The following is a 27,210-nucleotide window of genomic DNA, read 5'->3' as shown; positions in this document are numbered from 1 at the left end:
AGATGCTGTTACTTTTGCTCTCACAGCATGCTCAGCTTGCGGCTCTTCTTCCAGCTCTTCAATCTGGGCCTGCAGGGCACACGCAAGCACAGCACTGTATGAGAGATTTGAGAGAAATTTGTGCAAACACAAAGACAAATCCTAATTTCTTCACTTCCTTCTTTGTAGTTCTGTCAGCTCCATTAGATTTTTTTCTCTGGGAGACATCTATAGCTGGGAGTACTAAGCCAATAAGCCAGGAAGGACCTGACCAGGTTTCTCAGCAGACAAATGGTGTTATCTGCAGCATGGTTAGCTTCATGTATCATGTTGGAATTTGGTCTTCAGGAATATAGCCAGGCTGATTTGGTTACTTGAGGGAAATAGAAGCTTGCTCATAGAGATGACTGCAATCTAGGTTTGTGGGTCATTGTTTTGTTGAAATACTGAGATTTTAGTTAAATACTTGGGCACTGAAATATGTTGAAAGAAATATTTGAATTGAGAATGGCACCACTGTGCTTTCTGTGGACTGTAGTAACATTTTTGGTTTTATTCACCACCTTCCCTCTCGTGGCAAGAGGAAGAGTGCCTTGGAGGAGCCTTTGGCAGTAATGTAAATTAAAAGATCCATCACCCATCTTTTCTGGCTGCCTCCAAGCAAAACCAGAGGTCCCTGCAGCAGATTACCCTTCCCCTGGCCACACCAGTATGACAGGGCATGGGTGGTGAGCAGAGACAATTTCACAGACTTCAAAGAAAGTGGAGTTTAGAGTGAGTAGTTAATACAAAAGACAGAAGCTGGGGCTCAGAGCTGCCTGAACCATTGATTCACTGAAAACACAAATGTTTCCAAACCAAGATGTTTCAGAAGCTTATAGAGAAGTAGTCAGGAGCTGCTGGGAAAAAAATCAACATCTGCCTGGGGAAAATGGATAATCTGTCTCAGCTGAATCTGTTACTTAAGGGTTTAAAGGATAATAGGTTCCAGACTCTATTTTAACAGGACAGGTTTAAAAGGTCCATATTGGTCTTTTAGGCTAACTCAGTCTTCTCAAAAAGAAAAGGCTGCACAAGCAGGCTACTGTGGGCTAAGAAAAAGTATGATGTTACAGCACATGAGCTAAGCTTCATAGTCATTTCTACCTGGTAGTGAATGGGTTAACCTTTGTTGAAAGTGGGGTGAACAGCCTCACATTTACAGCCAGCTCAGAGCTTACCTGTAGGCAATTATCACACAGCAGCAGTGAATCCACAGTCTAGCTCACCCTGCTGTAACTCACTGAAGTGGCTATCCCAAAAGAAAAGAGAGTTGAGATTTGTGCTAGTCACCAGGCTATGAGGATGGATGTGTGGATGATTTCCCCTGTACGTATCGTTATGTCTATGGCGGGACGCCCAGGAGACAGGATATAAAGGAAGCGCATTAGAGACCGAGTAATCAAAGCTCACCTTTCAGTTTTCTCTGTAATGTGGAGTTCAGAGATTGTTCATCTTCCATCTTGGAACTGATAGAATTGATTCCCATGTTTCTCCTGAAAGGCAAGTTGCAGAAGCTCTTTATGGACCTTGTGGGAGGACTATCACATGCTAGACAGTACTTCTCATAAGGATTTTCCAGACTAGAACTTTAAAAAAGCAGAGTCAATATTGTCTAGGAGCAGAAATGAGCTCTAGGAAGGCAGTGTCCAGGTCTCTGTCTCCTTAATGGAACAGGCAGGGCACTTAAGTCCATTTTTCCTTTGTTGAAACTGTTCCCTACCCCATCATTAACTTGTTTGCAAGTAAAGGCACAAGCACCACAGGAAGTCAGGAGACTTCTCTTTGCACCTCTAAGAGGACTACCACTAGCACTTAATTTTTCTTGTGCCACGCTTAAGCTTCCCAGCAGCCTTGCTCTGAAGCATGAAGGTCTTGTGCTCCTCATGGAACATTGTGCTAGGATTTGCATCAGCAAAACTTGAAGGTATTTATTAATGTTTATATGCATTGCCTTATCTACTTAGGTCTTTAACCAGCAAAATTAGTGGTTTGGATAATATGTAGTTGTAAATTTGTATTCTCAAAGTTAATTTCTAAGGGAAGGTTTGTCAGAGAAATGCTGGCAGACCCATCACTAGAGTAGTCAATAGTGACACTAAAATAAAGTTCTAATTTGTGATAATATTTTGCATTTCTAAAACAGTTTTTATCTGAGGATCATAAGGCCTTACATAAATATGAATCATTTAAGCCTCACAACTTCCCAGTGATTATACACATTTGATATGTGGGTGAGTGTGGAAGATGAATTACAAATATCAGACAGTGAGTCAGAGAAAGACTTAGAAGCAGAATCCTGGATTTCTGATTCTGTTCCTTGCCTGAAGGACTGAACTTAAGTTAATAGCGAAGAGATCAGGGTATGACTGTGGATTTTCCTAGTGACTTTATGATAAGTGTAGCTAATGCTGTCAGAACTATGATGTAGCACAACTGCACTCACTAGGATCCTGCACCCTGGGAAATTCTGTTCCATTTGACACTTCCTTACAATCTCTTCCAAGTCCAGTTTGGCTCATTCTGTCTCATTGTTTTTGGTCGCCATTTTGATGTTGCCCTCTGCTTTACAATGAGCCTCCTCTACCTTGCCGTGGATCTTTTTTTCCTGTTCCTGATTGTTCTCCAGCCAGCTGAAAAAAGTGGAATCAATGTGAAAAAGAACTTTGTAACTTACATATAGGTGGTGTATATCAGAAGGGTCTGAGGTGTCAAAAACACAGCCCTCACAGGGTGATCTACAAAATATTCCATAACAACTGCACCTCACCTCATGTACCTGAGTGATAAGTTTGCCATTGTTCTTCATCAGGTGATTCCTCAGCTTGCAGATCATCTAGCGTTTTCTAGGAAGGGAGACACCAAGATTAATGCACAGAGTTGAATGAGAAACTAGCTACCACTGCCCTGACAGTGAACAGAAAATCCAAAAGTAGATTTATCTAAAGTGCTTCCTGAAAGCAGTGTGAGATTTGCTTATGAGCACTACTTCTTACGGAAGACTCTCACTCTCCCTCAGCAATTCGCATAGCTGTTTTGGTCAGTGGCACAAATTGGCAACTCTGCTGCCATGAGTTAATACCTAGAAAAATACAGTTCCTTTCTGGTTTGTGCAGCAACTGTAGTCTCTCAATAGCTAAGCAAGCAGATGATGTTTTTCCTTTTCCTAGAGTGGGAGAATGAGAATGGGGGAGAATAAAGAGAAATGGAGCAATTATTTCTATCTGATGAAGTTCCTCCAAAGTTCTTCCTTTTGGAGTTTAGTGATCCAGTCATCCTGAGCAGAAACATCTGAAGTCAGAGTTCAAACTCTGTGGTCTAATGCCTACAGATGGGAAAGGGAACATCACTCAGATTTCGTGGATCTCTCAAGCCGTTAGCAGCATCAGGATGAAATGTCACTGGAAACTTGTATTTCTTTAGAAAGAATCTGAGCTTTAGTTAATAACTTCTGAGACATATGAGGCATCTGTGAGTTTAACATCCTGTGGATGTTAACACTGACTTTAGAAGAAGCAGCAGACAGCCACATGACTGCTGTGGTACAGATTTAAAACTCCAATCGTGTTAAATAAAAACGAGTTTAGGTGCAGAAGAAGGAGAGTTATTCCCCAAGGCTAGATGGAAAGGAGTTACCTGGCAGTGGATGGGGACACTTTATAAGCAGAGGCCTACTAGCATTGCCATGTGAAAGTGGGTATAATTAATTAATAAAAGAGATGCAGATGTGTCTATTTGGAGGGATCCCTCGAAAATACTGTGAAATTGCTATTACTAAGGGGTAGAAGGGTGCAGTGTAAAATTAAATCCATCCCAGGTTATATGAGATACTGAAAGACAATATCAAACTTTGGGGAGATCAGCTGAGTGAATCAGAGCCTCCCAAAGTGTGCTCAGGCTGGAGAAGCTGTAATAGTTGTCAGGGCTCATTTCCCTGGAGAATAAAGAAGAAAAAACCTCTCTGTCATGATTTGTACCAACTTCTCCTCAGTTTTAGCCAAGTTGGTCTCCAGCCCTTCCAGGTCATGTTTCAAATCATTGAGCTCATCCTCCAGCATCTGCCTTTTGGCACTCAGGCTGGCAGCTGTCCCCTTCTCCTCTTCTAGGCATGCCTTCATATCCAAGATCTGGCTCTCTAGGTCCTCCTTCAGTTTCATCATTTGGGTCAGGAGCTCCTTAGCATCCAGCAAGTTTTCTTGTTCCTAACAGAGGGATGGAAATTCAGTGTTCATCCTGTGATAGACTGCTGTAACTCCTGCCTATTATGGCCTCTTATAACTTCCATTTACAAGAAATGTAAGATTTTGCCTTTTTACAGAGATATTGAAGATTTCTTTAATTCTCCTGAAGTTATAGTTGGTCTATATCTCCATGACTCAGGTCATAGCTTCTTAAAGTTAGGCATCAAAAAAAAAAAAAAGTTTGTATACACACAGATCCCTAAATAAGAGTTCACTTTTAAAAGGTTGACATCCTGATTTGCTGTAGACTGTGCCGAGCATCAGCGGTTGAGCCACTTGTGACATCAGCTCCTTTGCTTTAGCTACGAGGCTTCCCTGTCTCCTCTGTGTTCTAGGGGCTTTGCTTTATTTAAAGTCTGGCTGTCTGTGAATCTCATGCATCATCCCCATATGCTCTTTATTTGTTCCATATTCTGTAAATGAGGCTCTTATGAATCATTTGAGAAAGCTGATGCCCTGCCTAAGGGGAAGACTAAGCATTTAAACATCCCTTATTGATAACTCATTGCGGTTGGATGGTGAGGTAATTTTTCTCCTGGCTGATGGAGGCCGTCTTCTCCTTCAGCTCTTCGACATGCTCTGTGAGCTCTTGAGTTTCTGACATGTTGCTTCTCAGCTCCTCTCCCTTCAGTTTCATCTCCTCCCCCTGTTGGGCCACATTCAGCAGAGGCTTCACCTGAAATGTAAGAAATTCAAATGATGACGTTCCCAAAATGAGTCTTTTCTATGATGATGTCCCCCAAAGCCCTGAGGTGGTCTCTTGATTGTCGGGTCCCCGTATTTTTCACATATTAGTAAGTGGACTGGTGTTTCTCGAAATGCCTCTTTAGTGCAGGGGGTTTCATATTTATTGTGTGAGACACACAGCTCCTAGAAAAGGTTGTTATGGTGCACAGTAGCAGTTCTGAGTCCCTGCAGAGAGATCAGGAGTGTGTTCCAGATTCGGAACTGGTATAAATACAGAATGATTCTTATGGTGGTCTAGATGTATACTAGTCCAGCTGGGACCAGAACCTTTTGAAAGCTCTTTAATTCTAAAGATATGGAAAGTCATTTGGTTTGCATAGGAGTTGGGAAGTTGTGTCACCAGGTCAGGTAAAAAGGTAGATTTTGTTTCACCTACAAGTGGAGAATCGGCTTTAACATTGATTTTGGTCATGTAAGCTTGAGTATCTTGATCACCACTTTCTTTCCTCTCTCACCAGTAAAACCAACTGAATTGTCCATCTTGGGATTAAGTGAAGAGAGTCTGAGCTGGAACTGCTGCTTAATGCTGACATAGTGGTCCTGCTTAAGAGAAGTGAACCAAGAACTTTGTTTGGGTGTTACTGAATAGTGAAAGCTTGTATTCCCATGTTCAGAACCTCATCACTTCTCTCTTTGTTCTTTTTGGAGGTGGCAAGTCCAGGTCTTGAATTTCCAGCAGTCTCTCTTTCCGCTCCCTGGAGATAGCAGACTTAGATTCAGATTTCAAGGCTTTCTCCGTTTACTAACTTTTCCAGCATTGATTTAGAAAGAAATCATTTAGGTCCCTTGCTCTATTAATAATTAACAAGAAAGTCACTGGCTTTCACGTTGTCTTTACTTAAGTGAACACAACCATTCTTTTTTTCCCTGGCTCTTATCTTTCCTACCCAGACATCTCAAGGTTTCCAGTGTCTGTAATTGCCACTGCTTAATTCTGCAGAACCTAGGGACAATATCAAAGTATTTTCCTCAACTTGGCCTCAATATCAGCCCTGGAAACACAGCTGCAGAAACTTGCGGATATTCCTCTGAATTAACGTCAGGCCTGACCTGTAACGAACAGAACATGTGTGGCCTAGAAACAGCTTTCAGTTTCCAGGCAGCGTATCTAGAGGAACTCAAAATGTTAACCCTCAATGATATGCAGCAGGATTTTGGAATCAGTATATAGGGTAGGCCTGGATGCCTCAGGATTCTTTGGCATGCAAAGACGAGTCATAGTGGTTTGCTGATGTAGGAAAAAGAATGATGTAATTGAATTTGTTTACAAAAATGCTACTGTTGATGTAGAAAATGAAGTTTTAGTGCATGGGACGCAGCAAATATTGTTCATCAACTGGAAACTAATTGAAAGGGCAGTTCTTGCCTCCCTTCTTTCCTCTCCTTCATCCTGTAGCCAGGGATGTCATAGAAGCAGTGACAGAAACAGCGTGCAGGCCAAAACCAAAATCTTGTGACTCATAAACATATGTATCATACTGTTGCGTTCCAGGGGTGTCATTACATCGCCATGTGAGTTAGGATTTCTGGACAGGGATAAGGCTCACTACAGAACTATTAAGATTCTCCAGCTGTTGGCCTTTGAAATGGACATGCAGGACATAATGGAGCTACCCAGCCCTCTAGATGCAATATGGTTCCACCACATGGAGCCCTGCAGAAAAGATAGGAAAGCTTTAGTGCTTTGTTGTGTGCTGGAGTGGAGAACTTGAAGTCTGAGTTTCATTTCATGGTGCTTGCTAGTAAATGAAAGACATCAGTGTTTGGTTTCTAATGCTGTCCTGGATTCACAGAATAGTTCCTAGTTTATTCCCCAAGGATGCCTTCTTTCCAGCATCTTTTTGTACTCAGTCCTCATCAGGAAGCCATGAGCACGACACTGCAGTATGGTCACGATCTTTGCCAGACAGTCATCTCTCATGGGTATGAGTTTGGCCAGGATCCCAACATGGAGAAGCACCTTCAAAGACAGGAGACTGTTAGAACCTGGAGTCCTAGGTGGTCACTGGGACTATGAAACTTTGGACTTTATGTGAATAAGGCTCAGAAATGGGGATATTTACTTCTTTGGTGTTTACATGTTGGTTTATCTCTTTGTGACCTTGCCTGGTTCTCCACATGCATTTGCAAAGCAAAGTTTGGGGAAATTATGGGAATGGAAGACTAATATTTAGGAAATGGGTTCCATTCGCCTTTAGTACTGATTTGCCCAGAGCCCTTTATCATTTTCTGTGCCCAGCGTGTTTAGCTACCAAATGGAAATAACAATGGGGTTGTCGTAAGGTTTAACTAATTGGCATATAGTAAAGCAGGAGTGGAAACCTTTTCCTTGCTGAAACCCAAATATACCTTGTGCCCTCCTGTGGCAGGAAACACATTAAGTAGATTCAGTAATAATGCAAAAATAATAATAGTAATTTTGTTGTTGTTGGCCTTATAAAGTAAGATCAGGGGCTGTATCTGGCTCACTTTAACCTCCATTCATAAGTTGAAATCTAAGGATGGAATAGGCTGGAGGAGTGATGAATATTGTGCAATTTTATAAAAGTTAGGAAATGCAAATTTTAGATTTCTGCAAAGAGCAAAATACTCCCTTCTTTTGTGTGGCTGTTACAATAGATACTTTCATTATGACAAAAACGCGTGTGCAAAATTAATGATATATGCTGCTGATACTAGACAGCTGCAGCAGTCTCTATTTTCCTTTCCAGTCTTAAATTGGATAAATGATCAGTTAGTAGGATTTTTGCCTGACTAAGGGATAGTAAAGAGCAAGTGAGATTTATCACATAGCTTAAGGTGCACATCGTTTGCATTATATTAACTGTACTGTCTGATTAAAAGTCAGTACTGGGAGCATCTGTAAGAGAGAACATTATATGCATGATGAAGTGGGTTGCTGTAGAAACTCTAACTCCGCAGCTACTACACCAAAGGCATACTGAGTCATAATTGCCATCAATTTTATTTAGCTCGATTTGGTAGGAGTAAACAGTACCGTGTACGTCCAATTTTATACTCATTCTCCCCCAGGTCAATAAAGCCAAGTAGCAACTCTGATGCCTTCTTATTGTCCACAAACCTCTGAGGGATTATGCTGCAATTCAGGATCTGGTATCTAAAATGAGAAAGACAGGTCTAATGATATAAGAGCTTCAGTTAGCAGCAGTGCAGAAAGGCTAATCGCTGCTTAACATCTTCTCTGGTTCAGTTTCCTAGCCCCACGGACGTGGCACTGGAATACTGGTGATAAGGAAACTTGTGGACATTTCTACCCATCTTGGCAAAATGAATATTCTTGGAAGGGCATGCAGAAGTGTTAGACGTGGACATTCATATCCACTCACCCTCTGATTTGTCACAGGCAGGATCACTGCAAAGGATGTATATGCCTGTCCTCTGAAAGCGAAAGACATGTATGAAAGGAGAATTCACCTCTGCTTGAATTCAGGGTATTGAAGGTCTGTTAGGAAAACCCTTCCTGCAGGTGCGGATGCCTTCCAGCGCTCCGTTAGAGACCAACTAGAGTAAGAGGAGGTGAGCATCCACCATGCCTAAAAACAGCCAAAGAGCACAAGTCATCCCTGTAACCCAGGCTGCACTTGTTTGCACAATGCTGGGAATGGGTGCATTAGTGATAGACCAAGGCCTTGCGCTCTGAAAACAGGCAGGAGTACAGTGGAGGCTGGGGAGAAAACACCTTTCCTTTTCCTATTGCATGCAGGAAAATCTGACCTTTGTTGTCTCTGCAACTGAGAGTGACTAAAGTCACTATTACATTCATGAGGACAACGGTTGGTCAGTAATAGTTGTGGAATTCCAACAATACGAGTAACCACCTATTCACAGCAGTCTGTTTGCTGTTGACTGCTTTCCATTTCTTGCCCTTACAGTTTATTATATATCACAGGTGAAAACTTATGTAGCTCTTCCCCTTTGCAACTCACTGTTCTCGAGGTTGATCCAGCAAGAAAAGGTTGCAGCAGACAATGCAGCCTAGTAAATAATGGTGCCAGTTTGTCTAGTCGAAGGTCCTGTATTTCCTCATTCTTTGTGCTTCTATCAAGGAATGAAAGGTTTATTAGACATCCTGTCTCTAGCCCTAGCTTTTGGATACATCTCTGAGTAGCATTCCCTTGAAAGGCTGCAGCATAGTCTGTGAAGTGATGACCCAGGTTCTTTCATTTCTGAATAAAGATTTGCTGTTCAGCCAGCCACAGCTTGTGCTGAAGGCTGCGTGTGCTATGTGAAAGCTACGTGGCTTTGCCTGAGCACTGTTCTGCAATGCTACAGACACACCACACTGCTTGAATTCATTTGGAACAAGGCAGTGGATGAAGTGCAGGGATGTGCTGTGCAAAGTGGTCATCATCTTGTTCTTGTTTGGAACAAGACGAGGAGAAATGAAGGAAAAAAAAAAAAAACTCACAGGAGCTACCAAGGCTGGAGGGAGAAAGCCTCCTATATTGTAAATTCATTTGCATTTCACAACTAAACAAACAAACCCACCCAAGCAGTTAAGAAGTGAGCCTGGTTCTACTCAGCCCAGGTGAACAAGCTTTCAAGCATGGAAGCAACCATGGGCATGGTCTGAACCCTGGATATTCATCTGTAAAAAGCAACTGAAACAATTTCAAGTAAATGATGTTTTGTGATTCTAGCTTATTGTCTTATATAACTATCCCCTCAGGTGTTACCATCATACAAAGAGTTATCGGTGTAAAGGCTGGCTCTCCACCATTGAGACTAGAGGAATAACTCCAGGAAATGCTAACAGCAATTGGCTAGTATTTGCTGGGTGGACCAGCTCCTAAAGACAGAAGCCTGTTACAGAGGACAGCTAGCACACACTAACTTCATCTAAATTTATGCAGAGTCCTGTATGGCTGTCAGCAATCAAGTGGGTGAAACAGCAGCACAGTGCATAATAGAAGCAAACAAGGATGTCTGAAAGGACTGGATTTAACTCAACCATACCTGTATCAGCTGGAGTTCAGCCTTGAATCCCGTAGGAACAGTAACACAGGGCTTTCCCCATAATGAATTTCCCGCTCTCATCTGTGACTTTCAAGCCAAAACATTAACAGGCTTCTTTAGATGTTTACATAATGCTCCTAGCAGTTTTGTGACAGCTAATACAAGTACAGTGTCACCTGTCCCAGAAAGTTATACCATATCCTCTGAGTGCTGGGCTGCATTTCCGTAGACCAGGATGTAGTTCCCTGCTCTGCCACATCCTGCCTCTGTGACCCTGGGCAAGTCTCTTTGAGGGGTTTCAGCTACCTAAACATAGTGACATTGTAGATGCCTTCATGTATCACCAGCCACTGCTCCAGAGGGACACAGATTTCCTCTAAGTCCTGTGTCATATCTTTCTGCCCTTTGTGGATGTGCGGGCATTTAAAATTACACTACTGGCACTAGATGCCAAAGTTTCTGTAGCTGAATGCCACCCTTCTCTCTTTCAGTTCTGCACTGATAAAATCAGGGTAGCAGCATTACCCAACCTTGGACAGGGCTGAAGATAAATTAGGGAGATTGAGAGCTGCTGCTGAAATACAAAAGCATTGATGGCAATTTAAATATAGAGGGATGGATGATTGCTTACCCTGTAGAAGCTGGAGACAGTTGTGAAAGAAGACCCTCTTTTCTGCTTCTTGCTGCCACCAGCTAAAATCAATATTATTGCACAGAATACATGAGAGATGCTCTTGAAGAGGAGTCATCCTAAAGTAGCATACTGTAGCGCACAATACAAATCCATCTTAACTAACTTAAGTTAGTGGTTCAGTGCTCTCTGGATAAACTACTAACCCAATAAAAACACACATTATTTAACCTGCATTCTGCCCCTGTTTAGAGGTTGTTCTTTTATTATTTACTAGTCTAAATAAATCCTCAAAGCAGAAATGAACCTAGTTCTTGGAAAAGAAGAGAAGAGAAGCTGCATTCATAACAATATATTGGCATATACATTTGTTTGCAGCCTGTCTCAGTCTCCTCTCCGTGGCACTGGTGCCATGTGCCAGTTTAGCATAGGATGAGGTGAAGTGACACATGCAGGAAGTAGAAATAAGATCTGACCCAGTCTGTTTGATAGCTTGAAATCTGAAAAACAGTTTCCTAGACTGTTTCCCATTCACCTTTTAACTGCAGAGCCCTGGGCTGGGCTCATGACTGTCCTAATAGGCAGCAAGTTTTTCTGGTTGATAGAAACCTGACATTTGTCTGGGCAGCAGAAGGCCACTGACTGCCGGGAGGGGATTATATAGCTTGTCATTAAGCCGGCACTGCACTCGTGCTTCCATCTGTGCAAGCATGTTTCTGCAGCAGTGCTTGGTAGTGCCTTCACAGAGCAAAGTGAACACTGTGTAACGTCCGCCTCTCTTAGTGCTGGAGGGGCACAGTTTTCAAGGACAGAGCTAGATCGTCTTTCAGCATGGAAGGGAAATATGCAAAGGCAGACACAGTGTGTTACCTGGTTGAGGAGAGTGTTACAATGACAGGCTTAATCCTTTCCACGAAAGAATGATGGGGAGGCACTGGGGACTAGAACCGATGGCATTTGCCTGCTGACATATTGTACTGACAGTATTGATTGTACCATATAATATTCACCCTACCTTCAGCCGCCTCCTCTTTAAAGAAGACACAGAGCAGGGGCATGCTGGATTTCTGGAACAAGACCACCACTGTTTCATTAAGGGGTTCCTTGTTCTTCTCCAGCCACCCTGTGATATTGCACCCCTCCTGGAAAGGGGCAGAGGAGAAAAGACATGACTGCTCCACGTACAGTGAGAGAATAGCCCAGTAGCACAGCGTGAGAAAGCAGATTTCTCATTGTTAAACAGTGATCCCTGGGTGGAGAGAAGGAGAAATCCTCTGTGGGTATAAGGAAAGGATGCAAGTTAATGCTGACACGGGAACAGCTTTAATGTACTCACTGAAGTCTGGGGACTCATAGGGGGCCCTTACCATGGAAAGCACGTGCCCTGAATAAAGGATTGGCAAAGGAAAGGATGTTGCAAAGAGATTATATATTCACCTTTTAGGCTCTTACTTTGATATAACTGACAGAGGGGACAGTGTGACCTATAGACGGGTATAACCAAGCACAATCAGAATATAGCTTGGCACAGTCAAATGTCACTTTCAGGAACCTGCTTGGTATCAAAGAAAGGAAATAGTTGCTAACTTTAAAAAAGATAGAGCAAAGGGACTATGATTCATGCTCTGATCATGTTCTGTCAGTACGTCTGTGCAGTGCAGTATATGAATAACTGGTGGAGTTTGATAATATACTGAAATACTCTTTCTGCCGCTAAGCATTAGCATGGCTGCTTGACAACACAGCAGAGAGGCAAGTCACATACACCAGGAAAGACTAGACAGGCTGCAGTGAACTGCAGGACTCTGGCTCTTCTGGCAACATGTAAGCAACAGAAGCAAAATTGAATTTAATCCTTTGGCTGATGTACCTTTTGGGTAGCTGTCCTATGGCGTTGTGTCCCTAGAAACAAGCCCTGGCTTGAGTTTTGGAGGTTTTGTTCCTTTTCAGAATATCTGTAAGGATTATATTTTTAATCAAGGCTAGTGGTAACATGTTGAAGAGTCATGAAGCTGCTTGGCTATTCTTTGAATATTAAAATTCCCAACTGTTGTGTCACTGGTCAGACATTTGCACAATCAGTGCTTTCAATTAATTGTTACTGGAAGGGATTTCTGAGATGCACATTTCTGTGCAGCAGGGCCAAACTTTGGCTGCAGTACTTCCTTAAGGCAACAGAGCCACATTAATTTGAACCAGCAAAATACTTTTCCCTATGCTGCTGTACTTAAAACCTTTGGAAGTTTGACATGATCCATGTGTGCAGAGAGCTTGGCTTCTACATCTTGGCCTCATTTCTGACCTCAGTAAGTGCACATTCAAGCTTACTCAGGGGTATGGACATCATCTTGGTGGAAACAGCACTGGTCTGTACTTGCTGTGCTGGTATAATGCACCAGCTTGAAGTGAGTTTCTGCCCCTTTGCCTTTGCCACTTTTGGGCTTGAGGAAGTTGGGTGATTTGCCCAGATGGTTGTCACAGAGGGCAGATTTGAATGTAGTATCAGTGACCTTGGGGAACACACACTGCTCTTCCAGAATGGAGAAAATGTCCATGGGCTAAGGGAAGGGGAAAAAATGTCCTAAGGTGGAAGGAGAGCACAAGAATACTTTACTGTCTTGGCAAAGAGCTGAAACTCTATCTCCAATTTTCCTGAGCTATCCTTGCCACCAGTACTGGAATTATTATCTGGTCACCCATCTGCATGGAGCTGAATATTGATGAATCTTTTATTCCATACTCCTCTTCTCCAGGATGAGGGAAGTTACCTTTTCCAGGAGCTCAGTGCAACCTGTAGATCTATGCCAAAGTCAAAGAACTACCATTCAGTGCCATCTCTCTTATACTCCTCCTGCTCTAGAATGAACATGTGGTGACTGAAGAACTGCTGCAGTTCTCGTTGGTGAAGTTGATACACATCTGCTTGAAGCTGTTGAACTGCAGAGAAGAGCAGGCTGGTTGTGTAAGGCATTTGCTGACCTGCCTTTGAGATGTGTCCCTCAGCTCTAAACAGAAAAACTCAGCTGCTGGTAAGAAGTAATTTAAGAACTTTTAGCGATCCTCATCTAAATTAGAATAGTTTTAATCCCAAATAGCACCCATCACTTCAGCAGTTATGCTAGATGACCTCTGTGGTATAAACAAGATCAGAATTCAATCTGTGGTGAATATGCTCATCTTACTGTGACAGTACATGTTGTAGTTTGGTGGCTGGTCCCAGTGAGCAATAATGGAATATGCTGGTCAGATCTCTAGTCCTGGCACTACAGTGTTGAAAGAGGGAAAGGCCATAAAGAAATAATTTTACAGGAAAGAGGGGCCCACTGCAGACAGGTTTCTCTGTGTACCTCAAAGTTCTCAAAGCCAGCAAAGTCCAGCACACCAATAAAGAAATGCCTTTGCATTTTGGTGTCCAAAGTCTTGTTGATTCTCACCACCAGCCACTTGTAAATCTTACCATAAATGGCTTTGCCCAGGGCACCAGTGGAGTTGTTAAACTGGTCCATATTCTGGCCTTTCTGCACAAGTGCATTGCCTACTTTCACCTGGGGCCTGGTGATGCCCTTTTGGAGCTCTCTGGAGTTAAGACCCAAGAAGTGAGCAACTTTGTCAACCACTATTGCAGGGAAGAAAATCACCACGTTAGTCTGAGTGGAAGCAAGAACATAGCTTGTTGCTCCCTTCCCCTTGCTGCATACTCAGGAACATGGTTACAGGCTCTGCTTTCTGGGATGGACAAGCTCTCCAGCCCTGCTGGGAACCCACTGGGAAGGACAGAAAGGAAGCAGGTCTCAGCTCTGTCCCTTCACACACATACCATCCAGCAGAGCTTACTGGAGCACAGGTGATAATACACACCTCAAACAAGGTGTTGCGGTGATTGCTCTTGGTCTAGGCCCCCATATGCTCCAGGAGGTAAATGTGCCTGTCTGCTCCACCATAGCTCCAAAAACACCTGCAAAGCAGGACCATTCAGCAAAGAAGGATCAAGTTCTTAGCTGCAACTCAACCATCTGGCTAGGCCTGCTGCCCCGTGGCAGCTGTGAATGCCAGCTCTGACTCTTGATAGCACATCTGTTCATTTAAAAAAATTCAGCGTGTTGTTTAAGGTCATTTTAGATCCCCTGGAAACACGGTCTGGTTTTAGCAGCTTTTCCAGTATTAACAAACTGGCTGAGGTCTCAACATGCTGCCTTTGTGCTGGTTTACTTTCACCAAGTATGAGATCTCAACCTACCCCTCCATGGTGTCTATGTCTGCCTGCTCCTCTCTTGGCTTCTGCTTAACCTGCATGTTGCCAATGTGCATGATACCCCCAGTCAGCTTGTAAATGATGATCTTCTCTTCTGGACTGAAGCCTAAGACATCAAAGGCCACCTGGCAGAAGGGACACAAACCCACACAAGAGAATTCCTAATCTACACTATAAACTGGAAGCCAGCCCATAATGCTAAACATTTAAAATAATTTTCCAGCCCATTGAAACCTCACCAGTCAGGCCCCTTCAGACTAACATGGGACAGAGCAGCTTAAAGTTGCTATAAACCAGCACTCTGCTGTTCTTACATATACTGATTTATACTAGCTAAGGACCTTGTGCTTTGACAGCAATTGTTCTAAGTGTCTCTGTAATATCATGAGGAAAGTGCAGCATATCATCTGTGATCATCAACTCATTCCACTCTTCAGCCTCCTTTCTAAAATCTGCAGGTTATGAGCAGCAAAGATCCCCTTATAGCAATTGTCCCCTGTCTCAGATACAGAGGAAGTCTGGCACTGCTGGCAACATCAAGCTTTGCTCTACCTGTTTGCCCAGGGAAGGAAGAGCACATGACTCAGAGCTTGCTGGAGAATTTTGCAGACAATAAGTTACTCATGAGCCATGAATTGGGACCCACTGTCTTAGTGGCTATGAAAATCATAGGTGCTTTGTACAAAAGGCTTGTTTGCAATGTACAAATCCTGGAAGCTGTAAAATACCATCAGCTGCTAGAAAGGGCACTGTAAGTTCAGCAGCTGGAAGCCGTTTGATCTCTGTAGCTCAAGTCCTGCTTATAATAATAGCTTCAGGAGCCAGCAGATACTCCCCAAAAGCTCTTTTCAGTAACAGATACTCTTCAAAATGATATTAAAAAGGAAAGTGTGTGTTAAAAACAGACAAAAGGTCAAGTCTTGCTCTTACACTCTCTTGCACTAATCTCTGCTTGAGATTACATATGTATGCGAGATGAGCAGGTTTTAACCTATGGTCTCTGCCACAGCTTTCAGATCTGTCAGTTTTTAGGCTTCAAACAACCACTATAGCCAATTTGTTTGAAGTCCTGTAAACCCAGGCCATTGAATGTTAACCAGAAACTCCTACATCAAGCTCATTTTCTCTGGAGCAGGTCTTTTACATTCAAGTTCCAACTCTCAGAGAATGGAACAAATCCTTAGGTTATCCCTAGCTTCTCTTCCAGTAAGTCATTTATCCTCAGGGTGAAGAAGCTGAACTTTATTTCCAGGGGGAACTTGGGCTAGGGACAGCATCCTGTTTGCCGTATTTTCAATTTCGCTGATGTTTCTCCAGACTTAGATCAGTGAGAAGCAGCTCTTCCCCATCATCCATGTTGTCTACTGTGACCACACCTTGACACACACACTGGTAGTGATTAGAACTGGGCAAAAGAAGCAAAGTTTCTGCAACAAGAGACAGAGCAAGAGGTGGTTACAGTGATTGCCATCAGTACAATCAAGAAGTAACATGAGTGACTGGAGACTGTGAGTTCTTTTAGGTTTCAGTTCCTGAGCATCTGATTTGAGTGGATCACTTAAGAAAAAAGTCTTTTGCAGCATGAGTTTCTCAAGCTACCAAGGAGATTTTGACATAGCAGCCGTCAAAGTAAGTGGGATTGAACACCCAAACCTTTTCAGCAGTATTGAAAAACTTGTCCTGGATGTCTTTCCTGTGCTGAAGAGATTTAAGCAATTGGCATGTAGCAACTCAACACTTCAGTTTGAAAATGATTATTTTTACCTTAGTGGCAGCCCTGCCAGATCAGGTGAGAACTCACCATACATTGATCAAGATAAAGGAAGACAGCTTTCTTTTCTCACTCTGGGCTGCCTAGGAAAAATCCCTTGCTATCCTTCTTCTCTTTGGATAATTAGTAACCCCCCCCCCCCCACACACACACTGCAGAGAACCTTCTTTAGTCCCTAGTCAAGGATTAGTCTATCGAGTAGATTTCTTACTCTGGAAGCAGAGGACCTAGCAGGGAAGCATGATGTAAAGGGAGTGAGTTACAATCATAAAGCCATACCAATAAGTTCAGGTTTCTTTTCGGAGAGAATCTGGTAGCAGTTATGATAGCCTCTCTCAGCTGCTTGCTGGGAAATGACACGTGACTTCTCTAGGAGATTTGAGACACACAGGAAAATACATCCAGGTGCAGGTGGCAACCACAGATAAAAAAATCATGGCCCTGTTGATGTCAATGGACAATGACACCATGTCAGTGGGACTTTTGCTTTTGGTACCAGTGAAACCAGTGTCCTTTGGACATCCTGTGAGTGCAGCAAGAATGATAATGATCCTTCAGTGGTGGTCTCAGAGCATGCTTTTAAGCTTCACAACATTCTCACTGAGACAGGTTTTAGTACAGCTGTTTTGCCAGCTGGTGAAATGGAGGCAAAAGATGCCATCGCTTGTCCAATTATATCAATGATGAGTTCAGGAACAGATCTCCAGACTAACTCATCCTACTTCCCAGCATGCTGTCAATTGCCAGTGCATGGTCTGTAAGACTGACCTGTGAATCATCTGCTTATATTGTCCTTTTTTTTTTCCAAGAAGAGCCCTGGAAAAGATTTTTTGTATACTTTAGAAGGCCCAAGCCTTCTGTCAGGCACTGACAGTCATTTGACTTCTCCACAAAGACCATCCTCCTCCAGACCTCACTGTACCAATTCATTCAGCTGTACCAAATCACCAGACTTATCTAACAGTCCTAGCTGGCCATTTTTCACCTTGCCTCCCAGCTGAAGTCTTCTGTCCGCATAGATCTGATGGTGAAAGGGATCAAGTGAGCTCTTCAGACAAAGCTGAGTTGGCTCAAACCACCTTTACTTTCCATTTTAGATAGCCAGGGGACTTCAGGGAGCACTGACACAATCCCTTCTGCCAGCAGAGCTCCAGGGTGAGTGCAGAAGTGCCTTGAGCCAGTGCTGCTGCTTGCAGAGTGAAGGTCTGCCCATGGCCTTGCTCTCCAGGCCAGACTGGAAGAAGCTGTAACTTTCCAGTAAACAACTTGAAACTTGCCTTGACCCTTCTTGTCCAGAGAGGCAAATTCAACATATGGTCTCTAGGTATGATGCAGATCTGGGATGAGTAGAAAGTAGGAGGGTTGCAGACAATCCCACATTAAAGAATAACCAGTCCATATGTTTCCTCTCTCCTTTTTCTGCATGATAAAGGGCTTTACTCAGGAAACATGATGGGGTCTTTTTACCTTGAGAGCTGGGATTTGTGGTTCTCAATTTAGTCTTGGATGCACGTGTGCAAACAAAGAACAATGCACCTTTCCTGGAAAGCTATTTTTAGGGTCTTGATTGCAAGACAATTATACTGTTGTTCTGATGAACATGAGTAATGGTTGCAGTATAACTGCAGAATGGAAAGTGCACAGCTTTTGGGGGAGGCATTGTGCCTTTGTGTGTTCACACAGAGACTCATAGGCAGCTAAAGAAAGAAGAAATAAATTTGTCATCATCTAAAGCATGTAACTTCACCACAGAAGTAGGGCCAGATTCTGGTGTCATTTACAGCTATGCAGATCCCGCAAGTTAACAGAATGAATTTCAGATTTGCATGTCTGACCTAATCAGAACAGGGACCATTCAACACAAGAGAAAGTCCAAAGCAAAATGAATATGAAGTATTATGTGGTTACTTACAGCTCTCATTGTCAGCCCCAGCCAGCTTGCTTGTGCTACCAAAGTGAATTTGGATAAATTTGCCCTAGATGAGAAAATAAAAGATAGTCTGTTAATCAAGATTGCAATATCTGTAGGAAAACAGAGAGTAGCTGAGAGGTTCTGAGCGTTCATCAGGGACAGACAGCAGTGCCTGTAGGGGCAAATTTGCAAGTCAGTGAGAGGAAATTTAATCTTTTCAAAGATCAGATCTATAAAAAACCTCTTTCTTCTTGGATTCTGTATTAGAGCTTAAAGAATCCTCCTTTCTTTGCAGCATATGGCAGAAGTATGTAGTGCACAGAAATAGAGGAATGAGACCTCAGCGGAAAACCCTAATGTTTTCTATTTTCACTGTCAGTTTCAAATTTCAGCAATTAAAAATAATCTGCAGAAAAATGAAAGCATTTTGAATCTTTGCAGAAGTAAACAATTGAAAAGGCTTTGATTTGAGGTTGATCAAAACTTTATTTTTTTCTCTTGATGTGTAAAAACGTGATATCACAACAAAATCCACAGAAAAACTTATTTCTAGGAGATGGGAACCAATAATGCTTCATGTGAAATGTTAGAAAATACAAACTGACTGTAATTCTTGAGTGAGCATTTGAAGATAGCTTTTTATAATTTATTCTGAAAGGGAATGCCTTTGTATGACCTAGCAGTGACCTACCAGTGTAATCCAGAGAAGGTCTGGTACTTACAAAGTGGGAGGAATTGTTGTTCCTTGTAGTTTTAGCATTACCAAATGCCTCCAGAACAGGATTAGCCGAGATGATTTGATCTTCCAGGGATCCTACAGAAGAAAGAAAAAGAAGATAAAAATCATCAGGGTGCTAAACAGAAGACTTCAGGCTGTGAGCACAACTACTCCTCACCCATCCAAAACAACCCAGTAAATACATTTTCTGTCCACCAGCTCCCACAGGAAGTTGAATTACTGCTGTAAATAGCTCCGCAGGCTGTGCTCCTCTGTACATCCCGAATCCCTTGCCTTCCCATCCGCAGCCTGTTTGCCAGTGCTGCTGATATTGGCAAAGTACAGAATGACCTTTTTTGTATTCTCAGTCTTGCTGGCACCAGGTTCTCCACTAGGCAAAGTGAATGTGGAAAACGAACATAGTGTTGGTGTAAAAAAAAAATGGGCAGATTATACAGCGATAAAGGGGAAGACTCAGGAGAGAAGTAATACCATTTCTGTGCTCTGTGTCAGACAGGCAGGAATGGTCGGAAAGGGGTCTGACATGCCCTAGACCTGGCACTGGACACCTTTCCCACCCCAAACCTAATTCTACTGCCCCTCCTGCCACCCATCCATAGGTTTGTGGGGATAGAAAAAAAGAAAAAATCAAGACTCGCAGGATTACTTACGTAGTCAGCATAGATTGGTTCTCACAGTCTGTGGGGAAAAACAAAATTAAAAAGGCTCTTCAGAACCCCTTGGCTAAGAGGAGCCAGCCCTTCTGTCTGGCCTGAAGTCAGCTCCTTCTGAATGCCCCCTCCATCTTCCCTGCCTTCTCAATCCATGTGGGAAAACTCACTGCTATGAATCTTGGTCAGTGGCAAGATCATCTTCAAGACATGCCCCCTCCTTTTCAGATTCAGCCCTACTGAAGACTCTCCTGTGAGGTCCAGCCTTGTGGATTTGGGGCAGGGCTTGTGGATTTTGAATCTGGTTAGTCTCCCCAATTCCAAGAAGCAACACCAAACATAAAGTATAATGCACCTTTCAGTGCTTAGTAGTTCACTCTTCCTGAACAGGATTTTTGAGAGGTGCCAGGATTCAGAGATCCACAGGAGAATGGCTTCAGCCAGGGCAACATTGGAATCCGAAGGGGCAAAGCTAGGAAAGAAGAGTGAGGTTTGTTGCTTGCAGGAAGAAGAAGATTATTCCAAGGATAGAGGGCAGCATAAGACAGGCTAGGGATATGAGTAGTGTAAGGACAGCCTGCAGGGGAGAAGTCGTGGAGGAGGAAACAGGCATAGAGATACAAGCTGGGACATGACAATCCAGAGCCCTGATGGTGAGGAAGCTGGAAGGAGATATAGAAAGCCACTGAAAGAATCCAACAAGGCTAGAATAACAGGATTTTTGCTGAAAAGGCCAAATGTAGCTGCTATTTACGTCCCTGAATTCTGAGTTATTTTACTTACCCCCATAGCAGAGTAAAGCAGGAGAGGAGAGGAGAGTTTGCTCTTATGAGTCACCTGTGAGTATGTCGTGGTAGGTGTTGTCAGAGATGGAGAACGGGTGAGGGAGCAGGCTCAGCCCGCTTCTTGCCTTTGTACATCTGAGCTCGCCTGGTCCCGTAGATTGGCAGCCCTTTGTAGGGGCTGATTGTCAGGCAGAACAAACCAGAGTAGGTCTGTCAGGAGACAAAGGGAAAAGAGACCCCAGGTCCGAGGGAAACCACTGTGCTCTCAGCCTTGGAAGCTGCAATGCCCCTGCATGCTGAAGCAGCTGTTAGCACAAAGGGCTTCTTTCCTGTTTGTTACTAAAGAACATACTCTTTTGTTACCAGGAGAAAAGAGTCCAGGTCTCCCTCCCTCATTATTGATGCTTATGTCTCTTATTATTTGGACAACATGCCCATCACAATGTTTCACCCAGATAAAACACTTTTCACTATGTTTTATTTTTGCAGGTGGCAGGAAATAAACTGCAGGGAAATCCCACCTGGCTGAGGATCCCTCAGGCTGCTCTACAGCCCTCTTCTCTCAAGGATCTCCATGCTTTCTGCAAATACCATGATTGTTCCTCCCACTGATATTTATTTTGGTTTCCAGACCACCTGCGAGCCCCCAGAGCTCTGTGTGAGGGTAAATTCACAGCAGCCACAGATCAGTATCACCCTCTGTTTTATGAATGGAGAAAAAAAAAATGCAGGGAGTGCATGAAGCATTGACAAGGCAGAGTGAAACAGAGAACTCAGATGTCCAGGCACTTTGCCATCTGCTTTAAACAAATGAGAGACAGGCAAAGAAAAGGGGCTTGAACATGAGCTGTCACTGAAGGATTTAAGTCATACCTGTGCTCCCCGCAATTTACAGCAGCAGTTCAATAGGAGCCTGCAACAGAAGGATCAAGCGCTGTCAAGTCAGAGACAGAAGGTAAGTCAACATCCCAAACCTGGGTGGTAGCTATTAAAAATGGCCAGCGAGAGATGAACTGGGGAGAAATAGCAAGGGAGAATATTCCCCCTTTCCCTTCAGGCTTCTGCCTTGTCCAGGGCTGGGCCATGAGGAGCCTGCATATGACTGAGGGAGGGGGCTTCTCTCCTACCTTTTTTTCCTGAAAACTGTAAGACCCTAATTCTGGTGAGGGCAGTTCTTAGATGGGAGGTGATAGTGGGATTTCTGGAGTGCTGAGGGTGCTGGTGGTTTTCTGTGGTTCCCAGAGAAGTCCATGGAGTAGCTATAAGTAAGAGTGACCACAGAGCTTCTCCCTCACTCCCTGGGGTCACAGCAGCCTTCGCGGAGGTGTCTTTTGTGCAGCACGGGCACAAAACCCTCTTAGCCTGGAAGGCTACAGCAATGCACAAAATAGCACAAATACAGGCACAGCTGCAAAAGGTGTTCAGAAGAACCTGAGAGGGAGAACCTGGTTCATCAGCTCCATTCCTCAGCCATCAAGAACCACCAGAGTCTTCCAAGAGTCCATGGCATAACCACTTCACATGTCCTTGAGTGTTTTGCACCCCTGTCACAACCTGAGACTATTAGGAGACCAAAAACTGTGGCAAAGCCATTCCACAGGAGGGAGCAGGGGAGTTCAAGGACATGACTCATGTCCCAGGGCTCTGCATTTTTGGGGGCCTGTTCCATGTTGGGAGCAGACTATATCCCACACTCCAGGCAGTCTTCCTTTCCCTGCCCACACATCACAACTAGCTTTAATGTTGTCAGGGCAACAGTCAAACTGCTGATGGTGAATAGTCTTCGGCAGTGTCCGGCAAACCAAAGATGTGCCTCCTGGGGACCTAGGATACCTGCTCAACTCGTTGCTCTGTGCAGAGGCAAAGCTGATGCCGTCACTACTATTATTCTAGCTACTTAGATTAAAGGAAACACAAGCTATGCTGCAGCTTTGTTTCACTGTGCAGACACACTGCCCAGGTTAAGGGCTTCCCTCTGTTCCTCTTCTGCAGCCTCAGTGACGACAGCCCCAAGCAATGCGTCGTGCCAGCCTTGTGAGTCATGCTGTCTGCGCAGGTGTTGGAGGAGTCAGTCTGGGGTAAGTGGGAGAAGCCCCTGGAGTGAGCAGGTGACTCTGCCAGCATGGTCTGTTTTTAGAGGGTGCTGCTTGGGCCGAAGTCAGAATAGCTTGGCTATTGGAGAGAATCCTGGTGTTGGCCCCTCTGGTGATCTCATTTTCCCCACCATCCACCTGAAGACCTTGGTGGTCTAAAAACATATGCCTGTAAGGTCTCCAAGGCAGCGGTGCTGCACCTTCGGACAGTGGTTTCAGGGCTAAACAAGGTCCTGGTGTAACACTATTGATTGTAATCTGCTACTCCAGGATGAGTTTCACCCATAAAGCAGGAAGGAGAAAGTTTCCTCCATGCACTCCACTCCTGATCAGGCAAAGACAAAGAACTATAATAGCTCAGCAATCATTTCCCCTTTCAATATATACTGTTAAAACTGTGGCCTTGCTGGTTTTAGATGCTCAGATTTGCAACATGGGATGTGATGCTGCTGCTCCTTTCCACAGAAGGCTCAGGACTTTACTGTGTCTGTCACCTCCCTGAAATACATGGACTAGCATGGTCTCTAAATTGGATCAATAAAATGTTAAACCAAACACTCACAGATGATAAATGCATGTGACTAAAAATAGTTCATGCTTGCATCAAACAGAATTTATTGGGTGTGGGCCTCAAACTCTTCTGCAAACTTAAATTCTTTATGTCTCACCATCCATTTACAGCTGGGTAATCTGAGGCACAGCACAATTACAAATTAAATCTTGAGAGATGTCCACCTGTTGTGGGTGCTCCAGTCTTTGGCAGATGAAGTACCTACCAAAAGCCTATTTTGCTCTGGCCTTTCAGTCTGAAGTTAATAGGAGTGACTGGTGCTTAGCTTTTCTGAAGGCAGCCCTGAATTGTCTTGTTTAGGTCCCTAGAGATTTTAAAAGCTTAGGTGTAAACGTTGTCCCGAAAGGCAAGGAAGTGGTAAGGCCACCCTGAGTTAAAATTGGGGGTGAGGTAAAATTCTGAAATTTCATTTCCCAAAGATCACATGGAATTTAACAAATACATAGTTAAAATACCTGCTGGCAGAGTACTTTTCTTTTTCTGGCTCTGCTTTCAATTTCTGCCCTATAGAGGTGTATGATCCTTCCCGATCTCTACCCCCTACATCTGCCCAGCAATCAAACACAGCAAGTGCCTACCTGAGACGATACTGGAAGACAGGTGTTTCCAGGGGCTGGCCAGGCTCTTATAGCTGTGGAAAAGGCCTGAGCCAGCACTTAACCTTTTAAAAAAGACAGCACATTTCTGATCCACAAGTTCAGCTGGCCGCAGTGCTGGGAGCCTGATTGGCCAAAGCTTTGGTCCCTCAGGAGAGATCAGTTAATGCTTTGTTTCTTGGGGATTTCTCCTGCTCTTTCCTTATAGGGTGTCTTATGAACTTAGCTGCTGTAGTATAGGGACGAGAGGCTAAAACAGAAAGATGTCTAATGAAGGTTTCTTTCAGAGTCCCATCTTTGGCCATGCCCTTCTGGCCAGGTGGACCGGCAGATTTCATCAGTGAGAAGAGCTGATCTTTGGCAGACAGATGTCACACTGAACCCTTGGCCAGACAAGCCACTTTGGAGACCTAAGTGGCTTTTGATGGAGCTAAAATTTCATTTTTAAATCATTTCTATGCGCCGTATTTATGATGAAAAACTTCTGGGTGCTTGCTCTGAGCAGACAGGATGAAGGCTGTTGTCCAGTTACAGTTTTATGTGTTCAGTTGCTCAGTTTGTGTGAACTGCCCCTAATGACAACTACTTCTGTATAAGCTTTAAGTATTTCTCTGTAATATTTGCCTCTACTGAAGCATCTGGAATGTGATTACTCTGCAAGCATTGCCATCGTGGGTATTTTGGGTGAATACGCTTGGGATAGAGTTTCCAAGCAGGAAGATTCAGAGAAACAGCCCCTTTGAGGTGAAAATTAGAGCATTCGTGTTACACCCACCTTGAATTTGTAACTGACTATTCACCCTGAAAACCTTCTTCTAAGAACTCAGCATGTCCCGTCAGGAGCAGAATAATACCACAAAAACCATGGCCAGCTTGAATTTTGAATATTGAGGATTGTGATTAACTTCTCAGGAATGCATCCAGAACAAGTCATATTTGCTTGCCTTTTTTAGGTAATTATTTCAAACCACGAATGCATGAGTGAAGATCATAAACAGTTCTCAGACAGACATCTTACAGAAGGATGTGAAATGCATCATATAAATAATGGATTCTGACCTGTTCACCCAAGTATAATGTGCATAAATGTTCATTTTGCCCAGTCAAGAGATATGGGCTGCAAAGAGAGCAATCAGATCTCTCCATGGAGTGATCCAGGTCAAAATGGCAAAGCTTAAATAGTTACAAGCTTACTCAGCCCAGTGACAGATCAGCAACAGCCAGAACTCAAGCAAATTGCTTCTTGAGTGGCTAGGATGCCTCTCACGATTTTAATAAAATGTCATTGCAGTTTCCATAGCACAGGCTATGATGTATCCTGTATCATCCCTGACCACACTGTTCTCCAGTGTTGTCCAGCACATCACCGTGCTGTCTAAATCCCACTGTGACAGTCTGTGTTGGACTGTGGCTGGTTCATCCAGCCACATCCTGCTAGAGCGATTATATTATCTGGTAAAGATGTTTTTGAAGGTCTGCTTAGAAAATGAAGGAGACGTATTCTGCCATGATATTTCTGGATAGCGCTGCGCTTTGCGGTTAGCCCTGGAGGATGCCGTTAGAAAGCTGTATCCTGAAAGGCCTGAGCAGTGGATCATGGGGAGGGAGTTGTCCTCTGAGCAGGGTGTTTGCCTTCAGCGTGGGCTCCATTTCTTGCTGTGACACAGGTTTCTTCGTCATCTTAAAGTGAGAGTAAAAGTCCAAGCTTCCTGCCTGAAGGGTGGAAAATGGTTTTCAGATGAGGGGCAAATTTGTGTGCATAATACGGGCCACAAGGAAGAAAGGTTCTAGTCTCTTCCTCCTAGGGCTGCCAGGATTGCCAGGCTGAACACAGTGGCCCAGGTGTCCATAATGGCATTCCCAGTCATAAAGAAGGAGGTTATAAATGTACTGAGGGCAGAGAGAGGAAAAGGCAGTAAAAAAGGGCTTTTGACTGCTCGTTTTACTGCCACAGCCTTTGCGCTGCTGTGACAGCCTTGAAATAACAAGGAACTCCCTTTCAGATGCTGTCTTTCAGGGCTGCATTTAAGTAACAGCAGCAAACTGATCTCTGGTCATTAGGGGAGGAATGGTATCTGGATCAGAAAGCCCTGCTGACAGATCACAGGGTTATATAAAGATCGGCCAAGGAAACTGTAAGATGTTTGTACATTTATTAGTCATTTGAAAAATAATGCTGATTCTTTGATGAAAGCTGTATCCTCATTCTCAGCTGTTGTCTGTTGCCTGATCGGGGACTATCAGTGTAGAGCTGGAGAGGTATTGCCTACTTGGAGACGATCCTGGGAGGGCTGGAGGGGTATTGACTGTACAGAGACACATCCAGTCACTAACCAAACAAAGACAGATTGCTCCTCGTGAGGCACAGAGGGTCTGATGGGGAAGATGCCAAGTACTTTCAAATCCCACTAGGTGTTCAGTGAATCACTGGTTCTGCAGAAGATGGTCTGTGCGGTTGCGTGATCAAAAACTCCACAGGGAAGTGCACACACGAGAAAGCAAAGTTAAAGTCCTTTCTGTTGTTGTCTAACTTCTCAGTGCTCAGCTTTCCAAATGTACCACTTTTTTAATGTGACAAATTATGTGAACAAAACAAACAACCAAAGTCTTTTTTTTCTTTTTTTTTCTTTTTTTTTTTTTTTGTAAAGGAAAAAGGGGGAAGAAAATCCCCTGAAAGCTCCAGCATGTGGCATCAAGTTGACCCCACACAGACTGTTGAGAAGATTGGGAGTTTTTAATCCACAGCACAGGCTTTGGACGCTTGAGCTCGTGGAGCAACATATAGCACTAATGAGTTGCTCTGCCCTAGGTGGACCAGCTGTACAGAGGACTAAGCCAACTCTTCCACCAGGATTTAACTGTGTCTGCCAACTGCAGAGGAGTATTAACATTCAGAAAACAGGTCTCACCATGGATCTGGCAGAGGTGGTGCCCTAATGGTTAGCAAACCTTCTGTCTGTTCTCTCCTGTCTGTCTTACCTTAGTTCTCCAAATATATCTGACACAAAGGTCAGGGATAGACAAAACCCTCAGACCCAAGCATAAACCTGAAGCATATCTATCAGCTAGTCCCATCCTTAGCCCCAACCTTTGGCCTCAGGACTCTATGTCTAGTTCTAGCCAAGGGCCACGAATGACCAAATTCTTATACTTAACCAGAGACCGTTGGGAGCCACAACCTCATCTTGGACAAGGACCATCTCCCAGCCCCAAGTAGTGGGATGGTG

At 43.7% G+C, this 27,210-nt stretch overlaps 1 protein-coding gene across 3 annotated transcripts in view; it reads left to right on the top strand.

The window, feature by feature from the left end:
- Window positions 1–12,838: 12,838 nt before the first annotated feature.
- The window catches only part of KPNA7 (karyopherin subunit alpha 7), a 30,404-nt gene continuing 16,032 nt past the window's right edge, over window positions 12,839–27,210 (top strand). For all 3 annotated transcript variants that reach the window (XM_013961754.1, XM_013961753.1, XM_013961750.1), the window contains exons 1-4: window positions 12,839–12,920; window positions 13,475–13,643; window positions 21,213–21,678; window positions 22,716–22,801. In XM_013961754.1, coding sequence (XP_013817208.1) covers window positions 22,765–22,801 — 37 coding nt within the window. In that variant the 5' untranslated portion in view covers window positions 12,839–12,920; window positions 13,475–13,643; window positions 21,213–21,678; window positions 22,716–22,764. The remainder of the gene's footprint in view (window positions 12,921–13,474; window positions 13,644–21,212; window positions 21,679–22,715; window positions 22,802–27,210) is intronic.

This window comes from Apteryx mantelli, chromosome 16 (genome assembly GCF_036417845.1).
Source record: "Apteryx mantelli isolate bAptMan1 chromosome 16, bAptMan1.hap1, whole genome shotgun sequence".
NCBI classification, from domain to species: domain Eukaryota; kingdom Metazoa; phylum Chordata; class Aves; order Apterygiformes; family Apterygidae; genus Apteryx; species Apteryx mantelli.
Note: the sequence above shows the minus strand (reverse complement) of the source record. Positions and strands in the feature narration are given on the sequence as shown.